A 21,419-nucleotide genomic window follows, 5' to 3' on the forward strand; every position below is an offset into this window, starting at 1 on the left:
GGCCGGTGCGTCTAACATCACATATTATGAAAGTGTATGAAAGGGTAATGAAGAAAAATATTATGAAACATTTAATAAAAAAATAATTTGTTTAATATAGGACAACATGGTTTGTACCCGGAAAAAGTACACTAACCCAACTGTTAGTCCATATATAAAATATATATAAAAAACATATAAAAATATGATAAATGGAAAAGAAACAGATGTGGTCTATCTAGACTTTGCAAAAGCTTTTGACAAGGTAAACCATAATATATTAGCACAGAAAATTAGAAAACATAATATAGTGGATAAAGTAGGAAGATTGATAAAAGAATTTTTACACAACAGAAAACAGATAGTTATTGCAAACGATGAGAAATCGGATGAGGCTAAGGTAATATCCGGTGTGTCAAAAGGTACGGTGTTAGCTGCATTGCTGTTTGTTTTTATGATTGCAGACATAGACATTAATGTTAAGGACTCGGTAGTGAATATTTCGCTGATGACACAAGCATAATTAGAGAAATTACTTGTGATGAAGATAGGAACTCGCTACAAAGAGACTTAACAAAGATATGAATGGGCAAGGAGTAAATAGGATGGTATTAACTCTGATAAATTTGAATCGATAAATTATGGAGATAAAGAAGGAAAACTATATGCATATAGGGGACCTAATAACAAGACAATCACCAATAAGGAAGCAGTTAAAGACCTTGGAGTGGTGTTAAATAGGAACATGTTATGCAATGATCAAATAGCAATTCTATTGGCAAAATGCAAAGCAAAAATGGGAATGTTGTTATGGCACTTCAAAACAAGAAAAGCTGAATACATGATTATGCTTTATAAAACATATGTTCGTAGTCCACTTGAATATTGCAATATGATATGGTACCCACACTACCAAAAGGATATTGCACAAATAGAGAGTGTACAAAGGTCCTTTACAGCTAGAATAGAAGTTAAGGATCTTGACTACTGGGAAAGACTACAATTTTTTTATTTTTTATTATAGTAGTATAGAAAGGAGAAGAGATGACTACATGATAATACAGGCAGGGAAACAGATAGAAGGAATTGCCGAAAACGTCATGGAGCTAAAAATATCAGAAAGAGCAAGCAGAGATATATTAATAGTGCCCAAAACTATACCAGGAAAACTAAGGAAAGCACACAGGACATTAATGCATCGACAATGCAGCGCCTATTCAATGCGTTGCCAGCTCATCTGAGGAATATATCAGGAGTGAGCGTAGATGTGTTTAAGAATAAGCTCAACAAATATCTAAGCTGCATCCCAGACCATCCAAGATTGGAAGACGCAAAACTATACGGAAGATGCATTAGCAAATTCTCTGGTAGTACATTAGAGGTGCCTCACCATGAGGGACCTGGGGCACCCGAACAAGATGTAAGGTCTGCACGTAAGGTAAGGTCTCTCTCTCTCTCTCTCTCTCTCTCTCTCTCTCTCTCTCAACCAAGCGACATTTCGTCCAGATCTATGGGACATTTTCCAGCAATAACTGCTGAGGGACTGAATTCCTGTGCAAGTCCTTCTCCTTATATCCTGATGTTGCGGGCTCTCGAGTACGGTCTGGAGAACCCCTGGGGCAGGTTGAGTTTTCATTGGTTCCTGGGAAGGTGACTCATATGGCGAGAATTCTCGAGCTGTACAGACCTCCTTAGGCGGGGAATATCACTGGGAGCCTCTTGATTGGCTTCTACCTGAGTGATGTCACCCCTGGTATTATTTCCATAATTATGTGCTTCATGTCCAGTGTTGATCGTCTCATGCGTGCTGATACTTTCGTTGGGAGGGAGGGTCATGGTCCTCCTCACAGACGTCGGTATCAGGAACGCTTCTTGAGTGGTGTTGAGGGAAAGCTTTTGTTCAAGAATAAAAAGTGCTTCAAAGAGACGCAGACGTCGTGGGTCAGGGGCTCTCCCGATAACCTGCCCCAGGGGTTCTCCAGACCGTACTCGAGAGCCCGCAACATCAGGATATAAGGAGAAGGACTCGCACTGGAATTCAGTCCCTCAGCAGTCATCGCTGGAAAAGGTTCTGTAGATCTGGATGAAACGTTGCGTTGGAGGAAGAGAGAGAGAGAGAGAGAGAGAGAGAGAGAGAGAGAGAGAGAATTGTATAAGCAACAATAAACACCAAAATGATTCAACCGAATTTTACCATGCCCTTTGGTGCGTTGCTTGCCAGTCTAAGCAATAGAGAGAAAACTGTCATAAGAAAAATAGAGAAGACTCTCTACAAGATTAATAGTGCTGAAGCAGAAACCATTTTTAACAAAATAATACTAATAATAATAATATAGCTGTAATTAGGAAAATGCTAAGAAAAATCCTTTCCCCTCATCTTTCTTTTTAACTACATGAGAAGTTGGAAGCCCAGAGCTGTCAAATATGTCAAGTAATGTGGCAGCAGGCGGAGTGTTGCCAATTCGAAGTCAGTGATTCTTACATAATCCTCTCTCTCTCTCCCTTTCGTTGTGTACGTATGTAACCTTCACGCACTCCTTTACCAGCTCTCTCTCTCTCTCTCTCTCTCTCTCTCTCTCTCTCTCTCTCTCTCTCTCTCTCTCTCTCTCTCATTCGTAGTTAGCTGTAGATAATTTTCAGTTGATCTATTTTTACCTTTACTGTCTAGAACTGTAAATGCACTGTTCTAAAACATAGATACATAACTAAAAGTTCTATTAGGCCAAATAAAAAGCACTGTTTGTTCATGAAAAGGAATTTCAGAAGAAACAGAAAGAGACAGACTAAAGAATTTTTTTTTTTTAAAAGTAGACGAGAAGACTTAAAAAAAATAGAGATCAGAAGGGGGAAAGAAGAGATAAATGCATTGTATGTATGTAATCCATCACTCTCCTATATTTTTAACAACCATTTATTTCTTTTTTTTAAAGGTAGTGTATTAAGCCAGCTTTGAAAAGTAATTACAGCAACTTTAATTTCATTTAAAAGTAGCTTAATACTTAGTTAGCGTGGTTAGGGTCATATTTAGTGTTCAAACTCTAGATGTAAGCATTTATTAGCATTTTTAGAGACTGTGCCAAATTTACATGGAGATTCCCCTTGTGCAAATGGTCTAGAACCTAACATCGCGTAAGTTCAGGTTATGACTTTATAGTAGGTACAAATAATCCTTGGTAAATGCTGCAAAGATTATTTGCCGATCTTTAAAGACTGCTGATAAATTGGCTATAAATGCAGCATGATCCTAATAATGTAATGTCGCCATATCTGCAAAACGTTTATGGCTTAACTGTAGAAAAAATTAACTAGCAAAATTAAATACTTCTTTTTCTGCATACAGTTTTGTATTTAGTAAATAGTGCATAAATCATTTGACAGCCTCGAAGGACAGTGGAGAAATCACATCTTAAAGAGTACAGGGTTTCACACTAGATTGTATGAGTTGTATCATTATTTATATAATAATAATAAACGCAACAGATGCAGTTGTAGATGTTTCATGCAACATCTGCAACTGCATCCGCATCCGCAGTTTGAGAATGCAGATATCACCCCCTAATCAGTGTTCAATAGTTCATACTGATACATTGTAGCTAACAGTAGGTTTTTTTTCTAAATTTGGTTTGTTTGTTTTATTATATAGAAAATACATAATACACAATTAGCATAGTTATTTTAGTAATTTCATGTCTTTTACAGCAGTTGTAATCATAAAATCAAGGTATTGCGTTTTTTTAAGAAACTCTCTCGTTCTCTCTCTCTCTCTCTATCTTTAATGCGAAGAATGGCTTTTAATTTTGTTACCCTTATCATGTAATGAGCATGAATTAACCTTGTGCTATTGAACATGAAATAACCTTGATCTATTGAGTTTTGTTACCCTATTATGCAATGAACATGAAATAATCTTATGTTAAGAGAATTAAACATCCGCGCATCGGTGTTACTGTTTGTACGTTGATATGGAAGTATACGAATGTATATTAAGTAAATATATGAAAGTATTCATATGAAAGTTGTCTCATTCATAAGTATCACTTATGTTTCTACTTTCAATTAATACATCAAATATGTGGTAACACACAATTTTGAAATATGTGGCTGAAAATCGTCTTTAACAATATGTCTAAATTACTTAGATTTACAAAGTATCTGCAGCCACATCCACATCTACATCTGCGAGGGTATGGTAATAAAACATCCACATCTGCATCCGCATCCACAGATTTAAAAGATTGATATCCGTAGCCACATCTGCCTCCACAGATTAAAAAACATTATCCGCACCGCAAATCCCATTTTCAGACATCTGATACATCTCTACTCTGTGTCTGTGCCTACCATACTCATAAGAGCAAGGGTCAATGTTGGCAAAAGGCAACCTCAATATAACGACTGTAAAAACTTCAAGAGGTGTCAAATAAATTAAGGATGCCAAAATTGCAAGAGAGAGAGAACCAAAGAGAGGGAAAAGGATCCCAACTTACAAACAGTAACCAACAACCACAGTTCTAAGAAAAATTATACATATATACCTATGAAAGTTGTTGCATTCATTCATTATGGCTACTTACTGCTAATGAGTGGAGTAGATGTTAAATATGGTGTTCGTAAGTGAATGGTTTTAGTCTTCTGTAAAAGAAAACTATTGAGATAACTTTGTCTGCACATCCACACTCTTTCTGTCCACCCTCAGGTCTTCAAAACTACTGAGGCTAGAGTGCTGCACATTGGTATGTGCATCATCCACCCTCCACTCATTAAACAACAAATTACAGCCTTCTAGCTCTTAAACAGTTTTTATTTTATTTAAGTTAAAGTTAGCAATAATCATGCTTCTGGCAACGATACAGGAAAGGCCACCACCAGGCAGTGGTTAACGTTTCATGGGTCGCAGCTCATATAGCATTATACCGAGACCACCGAAAGATAGATCTATTTTTGGTAGCCTTAATACTCTGTAGTGGCTGTACAGAAAATTTTATTATGCTGAACATGGGCGCCCGAATGTAGGGGCAAGTGGGAGCGCTTGCCTCCCCCTGAAATCCTGGAAAAAAAACATATATATATATATATATGTATATATATATATATATATATATATATATATATCATATATATACATATATATATATATATATATATATATATATATATATATATATATATATGTGTGTGTGTGTGTAATACAAATATGAGCCCACGTGCGTTTTGTGTAACGTCATGAGGACGGAAAGGTACTACAGTTGCCAAAGACTGTGGTAAAATGTTAACGAAAGAATTAGGTATCATAAGTTGAAAATAAGTTATTATATCACATATTATACATAAATATATATTAATTACGCATGTTTAATTTACTGAATGTTAGTTCCTGTCCGCCTGTTCGCTGTCTTGTTGCACGCAGTTGATGGGATGTATTCTACATGAGGGCCCTTAAGGATCTTTCTGCCTCTCATTGGATGTTGAGGTTGGGGCGTTGCATGGCGATGCTGACTGCTTCTGCTATCAATAAACGGTTGTGGTTGAATCCATCGTGTGTAATTTTGGTGTTCATAAGTAGTTCTTGTAAGGATTTTTTTTTTTTGTGGGTGTCTACAAAGCGATGGTGAATGGTGCCTTGATTCTATATATGATGCCAATATATAAGTGCTGCATTATATATACATATATATATATATATATATATATATATATATATATATATATATATACACACATATATATATAATGCAGCACACACACATATATATACAAATATAAAATGCAGCACTTAAATTATTGCCATCGCATAGGAATCAAGGCGCCATTCACCAGCACTTTGTAGACACCCAAAAAAAAGAAAAAAAATCCTTACAAGAACTACTTACGTACACCAAAATTACACACGATGGACTCAACCACAACCGTTTATTGATAGCAGACGCAGTCAGCATCACCATGCAACGCCCCAACCTCAACATCCAATGAGAGGCAGAAAGTTCCTTGCCTTCGTGTAGAAGACATCCCTTCAACTGCGCGGAACAAGACAGCGAACAGGCGGACATGAACTAAGTAAATTAAACATGTGTAATTAATATATATTTATGTATAATATGTGTATATAATAACTTATTTTCAACTTATGATACCTAATTCTTTCGTTAACATTTTACCACAGTCTTTGGCAATAGTATTACCCAGAGTCAAAGTATATAGGGTCTGCTCAACTCGCAGTGGGGGCGGAGCTAATACTGTGACGTCACAAGAGTAACACTTCTCGTGCTTCTCCATTGAATTACTTAGAGAACCTTTCGTTTTTATACATTTAATCCATGTCGCATGGTGTTTTTCATAACATCTTGATAAAATCTGTAAAGAGGTCACATGCTTGATGTTTTTTAATACCCATTCAAAGTATATAAGATCTGCTCAACTTGGCAGTGGGGGCGGAGCTAATACTGTGACGTCACTAGAGTAACACTTCCTGTGCTTCTCCATTCAATTACTTAAAGAACATTTAGTTTTTATACATTTAATCCATATCACATGGTGTTTTTCATAAAATCTTGATAAAATCTGTTAAGAGGTCACATGTTTGATGTTTTTTAATACCCCTTCTCTCATTTAGTCACCAGGCCTGGTTTTATTTCACATAAAATATACCAGCTTCAACACACATAGCTACTCCACCTTTCTTCATGTTTATTCTTTACTTATTCATTTACTTACCTATATACTGGTTTGCTGTATTCTCTTTAAGTCCATTTTTTATAACATGACAACTCTCTCTCTCTCTCTCTCTCTCTCTCTCTCTCTCTCTCAGGTAGTAATATTATCAAGATTATAAATAATTCTTAAGAAATCTATTTAGTTCTGTCACTGTGTTCATACCTCACTTTGAAAAGCAACTTTTTTTCAATTTATGCTAAAGGTTAAAATGATAGATTAATTATATTTTCAAAATCTTATTTTGAATACTAATTGTTATGCAATAAATACAAAGAAAATGTGGATACAGGCAGTGTAAAAAATGGCAGTTGCATTTGCACGACTTGACCACAAAAAAGAAAACAATATCAAAAGTATAAGAATTACATATACGATATAAGGTATCAAAGAAAAAAATGATGAAGAAAATGATACAGGGAACACATTTCCAGCAAATTTTTCATTAGCACTTCATATCACATAGATATACTTCCGAACACATAAGTTTACATATAACACAAACTTTATGCATAAATGTATTAATTATGCATGCCTCAAACGATTATAACATTTTCGGAAAAAAGTACAAAAAGGTATTCGTTAGTCTGCCTGGATGTAACTGATGACGTTTCACAAGGGGCGGGGCTAGATTTCAGATCTCCCACGAACGCTTAATTTGTTTATAATTTTTGCGTGTGTAGATAATTTTTTCTGTGCGCGATTATGGAATTGAAAGTAATTGTAATTGTAATGTGTCATATACCAATTGAAAAGACATTCTTTGTACTTGTACATGGTATATGGCAAAATGTAATAAAATGAAAAATTATGTAAGAAAAATGTGGTCAATATTTACATAAAATTTAAAAATTTTGGTCGTCTTTGACCTAGAATTCCTCGAAAATTTCACAGAACACCTATCAATCTTATTTATGCATTATACAGTAAATTTCATCAGCTTTCTAATCCATTTTTCAGTTTCTTTCTATCATCATTCCTTAGTCAGATACGCTACGAAACGTGAATGTATGTAGGTTGACGGATGCAGTAATTGCACATTTTTCTGTGCGTAGATAATTTTTTCTGTGCGCGCTTGTGGGTTTGAAAGTAATCGTAATTGTAATGTGCCACATATCACTTGAAAGAGCATTCTTTGTACTTTAACGTTGTGTACGGCAACATGTAATAAGAGGAACATTTATATAAAAAAAACGCCATCGCAAAAATAGTTATACAAAAATGTTATCGTAAATATAGTTTCATAAAGATATGGTCCTTTTGTAACTGATGACGTTTCACAAGGGGCGGGGATAGGTTTTAGTACCGCCTCGTGAGCAGACCCTATATACTTTGACTCTGGTATTACCTTTCCGTCCTCATGACGTTACAAAACGCATGTGGGCTCATATTTGTATTAGTATGCTTGATAACGTCAATACGTAAAGTTTGACGAAATAGCTGTTGTCTGTATAAACACTGGAGTAAATGGAAGAACCCCATTAATTGACTGTGTCAATTGGTAACCTAAACAATGAATTAAAGAAAATAATTACAAAATATGAAGCAATATAAAAAAAGGTGGTCAATAATAAAAAAATAAAAAAAAAGCCATTTCAACCAATGAATGTTGTATCCGTGAAAAACTGTGCACTAAAAGTAGTAATATATATATATATATTATATATATATATATATATATATATATATATATATATATATATATATATGTAGTTTCCGGTATCAAGCAAACACATACTTTTGACCCTTTGAACTAGCAGGTTAATTCCAAAAATTAATTTGGGTACTGAATTAAACTCTGAAATACAAAAATAACTTTATTTCTCTAGAGGAAAAGCAAATTCTAACTATCACCAGACAGCTAGGAAGTTAATCAAAGGAAAGACGCAAAAGACGGATTGTCTAAAACAAAGATCCCGGGGAAAAAATGAACCATTCCCGCAAGTGAAACAGAAAATAAAAGGGACACTTCTCGCCATACTCTGATATCAATTCCACAAAATTGAATAGTCAAGCAGTAAATCAATTATACTCTGTTTTCATCTGTCCATCCACCTGTGGTGTTTGCGTATGGTAACACTGCGTCCCGGGCTTTAGATAGGTTCATTCAGCTTAAGTTCAACAATTATAATAATGGCCTATTTTGATATTAACGGTGTAATTCGCATACAGTAAATTATTAAAACACTTTTCAGTTGCAAATGCACACCCAGATATCCTTTTAATTGCCTAAAACTTACACATAGCGTAACTATCGAAAGTCCGGGACGCAGTGTTACCATACGCAAACACCACAGGTGGGTGGACAGACAGAAAAAAAACAGAGTATAGTCTCTTCAACACGTAACGCCATGTAAATTATCAATACTAGGTAATAATCCGGCTCACAGGGCCTACAAAGCGACAATTCAAAAGAGTTCCTGTCAGAAAGAAACATAATTCTTATTAACACACTTGTTAAAGTAATAACAAAATAACAACAAATCTCATAAAGAGGGCAGAGATACATTTCACCAACAAATGCCCAAAAAACGGAATGATAACAGTTTCTCACGAATCTCTCATGAGAAAGAAACGTTTTCTGCCACTTCACACGTCTTCTCAAATAGTTCGAGATGCTGAAAAGAAATTTATTAATGAAAGTTCCAACAACTATCACCTCGGATGTCCATGATAATAGTTTGCATGGTTGTCACGCGCCCTCCATCTTTTCAAGGACAAGCTGAGCGAATATGCCCCAAAAGTTATAGGACAATGGAGGTAAAACGTGACGTACAAACGAACGAACATACTCGTAAAACCACTCCCGAGTTCGTTGTTCAAAACCGATCGTGTAATAACACATTATTTATTTCACAATTCGTGATCTACACATAATAGTTTTCAACATTTTATATTCTCCTTGTTAGGAAGGTAAGCTATTTCAAATAACATTTATCTCTCACTGGTTCCGCCAACAGAAACAACCGCACACACGAACACAACGTTCGAGGAATTTTCCATGCAAACTCAGGTTTTGTCAATGTGACCTCTGAGACAGTAGATTCCCCTTAACAAAGAACTTTGACTTTTGTTCCTGCCAGAGCTAATGCTGATATCTATTATTTCAAAGAATGTCATTGTTCACCACATCAACTATATATAACATATATGCTCGCGTATATATAAATACATATATATATATATATATATATATATATATATATATATATATATATATATATATATATGATATATATAAGATATATATATATATATAATATATATAATATATATATATATATATATATATATATATATATATATATATATATATATAGATATAGATATAGAATATATAGATATATACAGATAGATATAATATATAAGCTCTATCTATCTTATCTATATATATATATATAATATATATATATATATATATATATATATATATATATAAGATGTAGATATAATAGATAGATAGATAGATAGATATATATATATATATATATATATATATATATATATATATATATAATAAAAAAATCGTATCTATTCTATATATATCTACATCTATATATATATATATATATATATATATATATATAGATGTAGATATAATATAGATATATATATAGATATATATAACAATTATATATATATATTAATATATATATATATATATATGGTATATATATATATATATATATATATATATATATATCTAATATATATCATATATCATATATATATATATATATATATATATATATATATATATATATATATATATAATAGATATATATATATAGAATAGATATCATTCCCTTCTTTACTTTTACTTAGGGTACTTGTCCTCTCATTATTTGTTTTAAATGTTTCTGTAAATTTTAATTACCATATTTCTTAAAGTTTTAGTCTATTGCTTGTTTTAAATGTTCTCTAAGGTTTTTAATTAACTTATTATCTTGATGTTTTAGTCTTAATGTATTATTTTACTATTAATTAAATTGTCACAATTTATAATTACAGGCTGAAGATGTACTCTGAAGAGGTATGAAACGTTCCTAATAAAATATTCTTCAATATGTTTGGTGGATTCCTGGACCCTTTTTAATGCTCTCTTCTGATTGAATATTCGCCCGCCTTCAGGATGTTTCAGCAGTTTTTCGTCCTTCTGTTCCTTCTCAAACTTCGCCTCAGGAGAATACAGTTTTGCCCAGGTCATCGTTGGACGTTACCCTTTTGATGTAATACAATTATCAAGACAATATGATAAAATTACCTTAAGAATTGAAAAGGCGAAATGTGACCTCAGCTTCCTAGAATACTGTCAGCTCAACGGAGTTTACCCAAGATTTCTCCGATTCAAACTGTACAAATCTTCATTATATAACACCACATTTTATATTAATGCCCTTGAAGACTTATTGTCGCAGGAAATAAACTCTAAAAATCGTATCATTGACAGTTTACGTATTGTCCAACAAAATGCACAATCTGCCTTGTTCTGTAAATTGACCTTTTTGGATTCCGTGTTGTACAAAAGACTTATATTATATATTAATTATATATATTTATATATATATATATATATATATATATATATATATATATATATATATATATATATATATATATCATTTATATATATATATATATATATATATATATATATATATATCTATATATATATCTATATATATATATATATATATATATATATATATATATATATATATATATATATATATACTATATATATAATATATATATTCATTTAAGAAATGCAGACCGCTGGTACTATTTTTGGAATTAACCAGCTAGTTCAAAGGGTCAAAAGTGTTTGTTTGCTTTATATATATATATATATATATATATATATATATATATATATATATATATATTATATATATATATATATATAATTGCTTTATTCATTTAAGAAATGCAAACGCTGGTACTATTTTTGGAATTACCCTGTTAGTTCAAAGGGTCAAAAGTGTTTGTTTGCTTTATATATATATATTATATATATATATATATATATATATCTATATATATATATATATATATATCTATATATATATATATACACAGATATATATATATAATTGCTTTATTCATTTAAGAAATGCAAAAAACGCTGGTACTATTTTTGGAATTACCCTGTTAGTTCAAAGGGTCAAAAGTGTTTGTTTGCTTTATATATATATATATATATATATATATATATATATATATATATATATATATATAATTGCTTTATTCATTTAAGAAATGCAAACGCTGGTATTGGAATTACCCTGTTAGTTCAAAGGGTCAAAAGTGTTTGTTTGCTTTATATATATATATATAATATATATATATATATAATATATATATTTATATATATATATATATATATATATATATATATATAATTGCTTTATTCATTTAAGAAATGCAAACGCTGGTACTATTTTTGGAATTACCCTGTTAGTTCAAAGGGTCAAAAGTGTTTGTTTGCTTGATACCGAAAACTACCCACGTATACTGTATATTAAGATTTGGAAAATTTGCTGCGGGCGCCCATGACGCCGAAGTTTCGGTGCATTTTTTACTTGTTTTTACATGCTTGTTTTTAGAGGTTTAATCATGGCAAAAAGTCATTGCATGGTTGTCCATACAACAACTTTTATTACAAATATACTGTACGTAGTACTGTCGTTCAGGTTGTAGCCTATACAGCCACATTAATTGTTGTTAGTGTAATCTATGTGGAATTTTAAATCTCGTTAAGATTATAAAGATACATAAAGAATCAACATTGAATCAATTGGACATGTTGAATACGATTTGTTACTCTTAGCCGCTGTGTCGCTTATTCTAGTGTCGTATGATTGCCTATGAATATTCTGCTTGTATTTGATTTTGGTTCTAACTTAATTTGTCTGTCTTCCGACGTCATGCTACATATAATACAAATATATTTACCTTCTGATCGTAATACTTCTGCGCATCTTCTCCCGTATCAGTTTGAAAAACCCCAAGTCCTATACTCCGAGACCAGGAAACTAGTAATAATTAAAGTCTTCATCAAATAAAGTGAAGAAGAAGTTCGTGATTCTTTTTGAGATTTTGTCTTTGTTTACATTTCTGTCAAGGAATGGCAAATACGTCGGTGGAAAACATCGATTTGGTACAGTTCATTAGTACACAGTCATTTTGTTGTCACACTTCAGAATGGAAATGCTGCTAGTGTTCGTTATATTTACTTCTCTGGGAGATTCTGCACTACTCACTTCAACCACATTACGACCAACTGCCTTGCTTACAGTGTTGCCAGATCTAGCATAATTTTGTACTTTTAGCATAATTTGAGCAAATTTCGGACCCCTAAAATAAAGTCTAGCATACATATCCATTTAGCATAATTTTGGCACACTTCTGAAAGAATTGGTATAATTATAGAAAACTTTACAAAAAACGTAAACACTGACTGAAATTTGAGTGAAAGTCAATAGAAGATAAAGAAATTAACTCAAACTATAGAAATGTGTAATGAATTTTCAAACCCCTACACAGACGTACTTTCAATTCTAGAATACATCTTGTTAATAACTGATAAGTTAAACATCCTCTGCCAGAGCTCACATGTAATTGTGCCACAGTGATTAAGAACTGCCGTCAATTCTACATTCAGATCATAAGTTGCTTTTGTAAACAAAATGTTCTAAAAGCGCCAGTCAATCAGGTAGTTGAAATGGACCTCAAAAATGTAGAGTATCAAGTACCTACCAACAAAATCTATGGGGGAGTCACATTTCTTCGGCTTTTGGATGTGATAGCAAACCGGAGAGGGGATCAAGGCATCCATCAGATGTTTGACCGTCTCCTATTTTGTGTTTTTGGTAGAGTTAGCAGTTCAACTAAAACAGCGTTTGCCTCTTCACATTGATATACCCTTCTTTCTATTGGTTCTGCTCTAGATCCTAATGAATTGAGAAAGCAGGAAAGAATTCTTTGTTGGATATTTCTGTTCATTTTCCTTGGATAATTGGAGAGGATCAAACGCAAGATCTAGATGATGAATGGAGACCCCTAATGTTGAGCGGTGATGTTGACGATTTTCTCTCCCAAAATCAAAGTGCTGAGGGGTTTTGGTGGTTTTAGTCCATCAGTCTGGCAAATACATGACTCTGTCAGGTTACCAAGGCTTTGCTGACAATTCCAGTGTCAAATGCAGATTGTGAAAGAAATTTTTCGTTCGTGAACATAAAGAAATCAGACAAAAGGAATAGGCATAGTAACAGATCACTCACAAATTAAATAAGTGGAGAAACCATCAAGGGCAAAGGGGAATGCGTCCTATTTGAACCATCAAATGCGATGATCAAAGCTATGATTACAAAGACACATATGAAGTTGAACACAATTGATGTAAGCTGCTGATTTTGAGATTTTGTTTTCATTTAGAAATATAGAGAAAGAAGGAAAGAAATTAGTTTGAGATTTTTCCACTTGTAGATAATTATGAAGAATAGAAGGGAAAAATTAGTTAATCCTCATAGATCTCATATATTTTTAAATAATATACGGAATACATATTATACTTATTTTTAATATATATTGTCTCTGAATTAGGATATGTTAAAGTGTATAGGAAGCATTAATTTTCCAAGCATTAATTTGTTTATTTTAGTAGAGCATTAATCATGTTTCCTCAGTTATGTTGTAAACATACAGCTATAATATTAAATTTATATTTCCTTATTCCCAGGTATATTTTTTAAATATACACTTATACAATAGATTTAAGCTCTGAATGTTTCACAGTAAGTTAATGAAGCACCTATAATATCTTTCAGGATTATAATTATATATATATATATATATATATATATATATATATATATATATATATATATATATATATATATATATAATTTCCTCTAGTACAAAGTTAGCATAATTAAGATTTTTTTTCTTGAATAAAATTGCTCAATCTAGCGTAATTTTTTCATAGTCCTAATATAATTTTGCTATTCAGATATGGCAACACTGTTGCTTATCGTCACACCTTATGGTCACAGCACACACACACACACAGATAAGAATGAGAAGGCGGAACCCCATGTACCGTTAAGGTTGCTGATAAGTGACACTAACTTTCATAATGTTTCTGCGTTTTTGTTGTACTAGTCAGTGAGCACCGTTTCTTTGCAATATTGTGAGTATGAGTCGGAGATATACTCTGCCATGATATCCTCTTTATAGCAGAAAACCAAGTATATAATAGTGCACATAGTACTACATATGTAAATATCTCTTGTTTGATGCTGATGCACGTTTACATAGTCGTAAGAAGGGGAGTGGATGGTGGCAGAGAGGGGGGGGGGGGGGGTGTTTGCGTGACAGAGGAGGCATGAGCCCCGCCCACATTTTTCAAATATGGTAACTTGGTCCGCGCCCACCACCTTTTTTACAACAAAAATTAAAGAATATATATATAGATATATATATATATATATATATATATATATATATATCATATATATATATATATATATATATATATATATATATATATATATATCTATATATATATATATATGTGTGTGTGTGTGTGTGTACTGTGTGTTCTGCAGATCTGCATGTTTCCAACACAACAAGTAGTTCACCGCTTGTGATTCATAATTGTCTCTTGCAAGATTCGTGGATTACAGTAAATTATGCATACATACATACATGCATATATATATATAATATATATATATATATATATATATATATATATATATATATATATAATGTATATATATTATTTAAAATCTAAGAATCTTTACCCCAATTTCTCCAGGAATCTTGGAATCTTGCGGGAAGTAATTATGAAGTCACAAGAGATGAACTACGTGTTATGTTGGAAGCATGCAGATCTGCATAACATAGGAAGAGGTGCTGTAACCTACTGTTAGTAAAATGGATATAATTAGGCAAAGAGAGGGTAATTGCATTACAAGATACAGGTTGTTGTACAAGTGCAATTGTCTGTAAATGTTTGTTAACAGATACAAAGAGGTTGTTTGCTCATTAATAAGATGGTTTATAGACATCCAGCTGCAAAGATTTGTGTAATCACTGTGTACTAATAGAGGGCCTTACATGCTATGTTCTTAGAAAACCATATTTGCGGCCTTATTCTAGGAAACATTCAGTGCATTAAGGACCTCAAAGAAATGATCAAAAACGGCAAGACAGAGGAAAGTGGTGCAGGGATGAATTTGGAAATGATAAGTACCAAGACAGTAGAGGCTGATACCTGAGCCCAAGTCCATCATGAGAAAAGCATCTTGAAGGAACACTGGTTGCCTCAGGTGTCATTCCGGTAAATCTTTGCGATAGTATGTTTAGTTCTTCCAAATATTGGGTGGACCTGGAGGGGTTGTGTGGAAGTTCAACTAGGCCATATTAGTATCCTTTGGAGATTTTCTTAGCAGAGACTTGGCTTTATGAATAGCTCTTTTGGTGAATCCATGGGATAGTGGATGATGAGGCGAGCTGGTGATGGATGGAAGTAGCAGAAATGAGAATGTTACGTTGGATGTGTGGAGTGACCAGGAGAGACAGGATAAGGAATGACTTCATAAGAGGGACGGTGAAAGTTACGAAGGTATCAAAAAAGCTGCAACAGAGACAATTGCAATGGTTTGGGCATGTTATGAGAGGAGAGGAGGATTCTGTATGTAAAAGAACCATGAACATGGAAGTGCCTGGGATAAGGAGGCGAGGTAGACCAAAAATGAGCTGGAGCGACACAGTGAACAGGGATATGCAGGCGAGGAATATGAGTGAGGTAATGGTGCATGATCGCAGAAGATTGAGAAGACTAATAAACAGCAACCACATATAAAGATGGGAAAAGCTGAAGATAAAGAAGAAGAGGCGACCTGGTGATATGTGATATACCATAACTTTTTACTATCTGCTGATATGCCGTTCCTTGAATTTGCATACCATTTTCAGAAATAATCCTCTTTGGGATGCCAAGTACTGAGAATACTCTGCTTGTCAATTTTGCAACTTTGTCACTGGAAGAGTTATTTCCTAGAGCTTCAATCAAAGGTAACTGAGCATTAGTCAGCAATAATCAAATACGATTCCCATCTAAGGAGAAAAGATCAGTTCCAATTGTATGCCAAGGAACATTTGGAATGTCAGGCATAAAGAATAAAAGAATTCCCTTTATCTCTGACACAACATACATTTGCAATGTGTTTCAATATCTTTATATATACCTGACCAATACACACTGTACTTGGTTGCACTGCTGACATCATGTAACACCTTGGTGTCCTTCACGAATACTCTTGAGGTATTCTTCTTGAAGAACCTTTGGGATAAAAACTTGTTTTCCTTTCAGTATAAGGCCAACTTCAATACTTTATTCATCTCTGTGAGACCAAAAATTTCTTACAGCCTAATGCTCATCTCTTGGGTGTTCCTGAAATCCTTAAAAAATATATTTGGTGAGGAAACTTAATTCTTCGTTTTCCTTTGTGGCATTTCGTAACTCACTTAGTCATTGAGTACCAAACTGGACAAAGCACACTGTTGAATTCAAGTCTATTTCTGTGTCTTTTTCTTTCGGAAGCCTTAACAAACTGTCCATAAGGATCATCTCACAACCTGGTTTATATTTTATTTCATACAGTCATACTTCTGTAGTCTGAGTAACATACTTTGCAGGCAAGCAGGTGTTGCTGTGTGATTCTTCTTGGAAATCATCTCTAAAGGACGATGGTCAGACTGAATAACAAATTGTTTTCCATGTACATATGTATGAACATGTTCAGCTGTAACCATGCATTCTAATAGCTCTCACTCAATATCAGCGTATCTTTTTTCCGTATCTGAGGTTCTGCGAAGCATATGCAATATGTTTGTTGTCTTGTAGAAATGCTGCTCCTAGGCATTCTTCATGTGCATCGACCTGTAAAATCACTGGCTTCTTAGGATCGAAATAGCTTAATGTTCCGACACTACAATTGACTTGAGTTTTTCAAAAGCCTGTTAATTAGTGTTAGTTGAACCACTAAAAATCACTGTCTTTCGGGAGAAGTTGGCAAAATGGTGTTGCAAGTGAGCTATGACTGGGAAAATAAAGTGCTAAATAGGTGATCATTCCAAGAAATGACTGTAGGTCTGTAACAGTTTTAGGCACACTCAGTTCACTAATAGCTTGAACTTTGGAAGGCCCAGGTCTTACACCTTGTTTACTGTAGATGTTACCAAAAAACAGTATACTCTCTTCCTTAATTCTGCGCTTTGAAGAACTGAACATGAGTCCTTTTTGTCATGCTTGCTGAATCAGTTTATGCAATAGTTGTCATGGTCATCTATTTATTTACTCCATTCACCACTAAGTCATTGGCAATGGCAACTATTCCAGGAAGGCCTTCCAAAATTTGGTCCATGTCCTGCTGGAACACATCCTGATTTGTTTTGAAACTAAACGGGAGTCTCTTAAAACAAAAACGACCAAATAAAACTATTAAATGTAGCTAATAACTGACTCTCTTTTTCTAAACATACACTCCAATATCCAGATTTTGTGTCTAACTTACCGGATATAGCTGCTCTGGTGAATTGATGTTTAGCATTTTAGGGTTAAGATAAATGCGCAGGCTACCATCTGGTTTGTGAACATATGTGATACTAGACACCCAATTAGTAGGTTCTTGTACTGGACATATTACATCTAAGGATATCATTCTGTCTAGTTCAACTCTGATTTTCTCCCATAATTGGATTAGTGCTCTCGTGGGTAGATGTATTGTTGGTTTGACATTGTCATCAACTTTCAGTTAATGTTCACCTAACTGTTGCCCAAATCACTAAGGAACTTGATAGGTTTTCATAAATTCTTGCTTTCTTGAAGTATCTGAGTTTCACAATTTAGATGTAACAACCCTAGAGTTCTACAAGTATGCAATCCAAACATTACTGGACTTGGAGTATCTGCTACATAAAATCTTGTTGGTTTCCACACATCACCTGGATACTTGGAATGCAATTCAATACACCCACAGTGATGATTTACAGTACCATTGTATGCTCGCTGTGATGTGTGTGAAAAACTAGTATCTGTAGGAACTCTTCTTGCATCGATGTATCTTGGATATAAATTCTTGAATGTTCAGAGAGGTAATATATTACCTTGAGCACCAATGTTAACTTTTCCTGTGAGCTTTTTTTGTCTACCATAGTAAGTTTCTATTCGAATTGTTGCTATGGCATCATCACTTACATCACTAAGAATATCAATGTCAATATTCAAATAAATTGAGTTAAAATTGAGATTTTCATAATCTTCAAATAGGCAAGACTCATAATTTTCCTTCCTTCACTCCTTTGAGTTGTATGTGGATGCACTTGAGCAACAGGTTTATGAATTCAAGACTTGCTTTCATGTGTGGACTTGTACATTTTCCCCTAGTGGCCTATTTTATGGCACTTATTACAGGACTGGTCTTTAGCTGGACAGTTCTGCCTCTTATGTCTAGGTCCTCCACAAAAATAACAGTTCCAGAACTTTGGTTGCCTTTTATTAACTTTAGTGCTACCTTCAGCACACCCTAACTGATGTATATTTGGCTTTGAGTTGCTTCATAAGTTCTAGCTAGGTCTGGCACCTAATCTAAAGTTAATGTCTTTGGGTCTAGATCAAGAATTTTCTTCTGAACAGTAACATTTGTAATAACTTTGATCAACTGATCTATTAATTTATCTTACAGCAAATCAGGAGTGCTAAAATTCCATTTCCAGGCTTGAACCTTCATATGTGTGACATAGCTGTCTATAGGCTCATTATTTTGCTGCTTAATGTCACTAAGTTGAAAACGTGCCAATTTAAAATTGGATTTTGGCTCAAAATACTGGCTGAAAGCAGTCTAGACTTCCTCGAGGATTTTCCTTTTGTTGATCTGATAAATGTGACCAGTTATCAAATATCTCCATTGCTTTGGGACCAATCCATAACAGTATTATAGTTAACAACTTCATTTGGGGATTTACTAGAGTATGTTGTAGTACTGAATTGCTGTGCTAACTCAGATGCCTCCCAATTGAAATTAGGTGCTTTAATGCCCTGTAAGTCACAGGCATACACAATAGAGTTAGCGGGGGAAGTTGCAATACCTTGAGTAGACATGGTCAGGTTAGACTGTCTTATTCGACTGTAGGTCACGTTAGGCACACACACAAATGAGAAATGGCAAATCACTGTTGAGATAGGTTAGCTATGTTAAAAACATCAGTCACCTAACTTTATGGTAGGCAAGACACTAGCCTAACTAGCACTGCAATTCTTTTAGGCTTACTTCACTCGAAAATTACGAAAATGCAGGGTTTCTTACTCTTAGGCTAATCATTCATAAGTTAACTTGTGCCCAATACCACTGGCATGACAACAGGTAAACTTCCAGTCAACATTGGCTAGGCCTTACCTAACTTATCATAGTAACCTTAAATATTTTAAAAGCCTGAACCTTGTATTAAGTCATTTAGGGTTACTAAAATATAGCAACAGAGCTTGCAGCTAACTTCCTTACTGAAGAAAGCTTATAACACTAGTGAAATAGTATTATTTCAAAACTTCTTTGTGTGTGTTGTTCTTCTTCACAATTTGCAACTGGGTGTAGGTTGTGCTAACTAGTATCATCAGAATTCTCAGGAAGTGGGTTATTCTTGCTGCCACCATTTTGCATTATTCTTGGTAGGTTCTTGAAACTCTTTCTGGTGAACTTTCGGTTTTATTATCACTGAATTATCAATTACAGAATGTAAGGGACAATACTAATTCAACACATGGTGTGAATCTTCTGTACCTCTGGGTGTCTCATTTGATAAGAGAGCAAGTAGCTGCCTGCATCACATCCACAACTCGATGAAAGGGGGACAGTCTGAAGTGACTCAGCTGAGTCCACATGAGTCATCTGAGTGAAAGAAAAAGAGGCAGCAAAAGTAAATGGGAATGATGGGTGGTGGGGGGAAGAGGAGTTCCAATGATTCTCCTGCCTCACCCAAAAGAGAGTCAACATACTTGACAGCATTCCCAAATGATACATCCTTAGAAAGCTATGTAGCTAGAATAATATCTGGCTTGGAAACAACAGAAGATGCTGTAACCATGGTAGATTTGGAAAGAGAAACATTGAGGCTGAAGTAAGAGATTTGCAAATAGCCAAATAAAAAGCAGCTAAAGAATGAACAAGTGCATTTTGACAGAGAAAGAGGAATAGGCTAGCAGAAAAAAATTTAGAATGAGCAAAAGAATCATCATAACATCAGAATAAGTAAAACTTGCTACAGACACATTTTTCATAAAACTATCTATATGCTGTATTTGCAATGAGATGATGTCTTGATGACAGAAGTTTATTGAAAGAGACCAGAGCGCTGACTGACTCGCAAACGCGATGCAGATTAATAGTTGGCAGTGCATTACATGTCGTACATCCCCTCCTCAAGATTATACTTATACATGGCAAAAATTAAAGGGGTAAATGTCACCATAATTATGGGAAAGAGAGATAAAAGATAAAAAGAGAAAATTTTAGCTAAATTTTTAATATCAAAATGCACAAATACATACACTGAGTACTTATTGGCATTCAAATACACGTTATACATGTACAGAAAAAAAAGACACTATCAATTCCTGAGTTGGTTTGAAAATTCACCACACCATGTTGGATTTGCAATGAGACGAC

At 33.8% G+C, this 21,419-nt stretch overlaps 1 protein-coding gene across 3 annotated transcripts in view; it reads right to left on the reverse strand.

The window, feature by feature from the left end:
• LOC135201342 (uncharacterized) overlaps window positions 1–21,419 on the reverse strand; it is a 218,479-nt gene that overhangs the window by 192,841 nt on the left and 4,219 nt on the right. For 2 of the 3 annotated variants that reach the window (XM_064230202.1, XM_064230190.1), the window contains exon 1: window positions 12,643–12,969. The exons of the other annotated variant lie outside the window; for it this stretch is intronic. In XM_064230202.1, the coding sequence (XP_064086272.1) occupies window positions 12,643–12,668 (26 nt within the window). In that variant the 5' untranslated portion in view covers window positions 12,669–12,969. Of the gene's footprint in view, window positions 1–12,642; window positions 12,970–21,419 lie in introns of those variants that run through there. 3 annotated transcript variants of the gene reach the window in all.

Source organism: Macrobrachium nipponense, chromosome 23, assembly GCF_015104395.2.
Source record: "Macrobrachium nipponense isolate FS-2020 chromosome 23, ASM1510439v2, whole genome shotgun sequence".
Taxonomy (NCBI): domain Eukaryota; kingdom Metazoa; phylum Arthropoda; class Malacostraca; order Decapoda; family Palaemonidae; genus Macrobrachium; species Macrobrachium nipponense.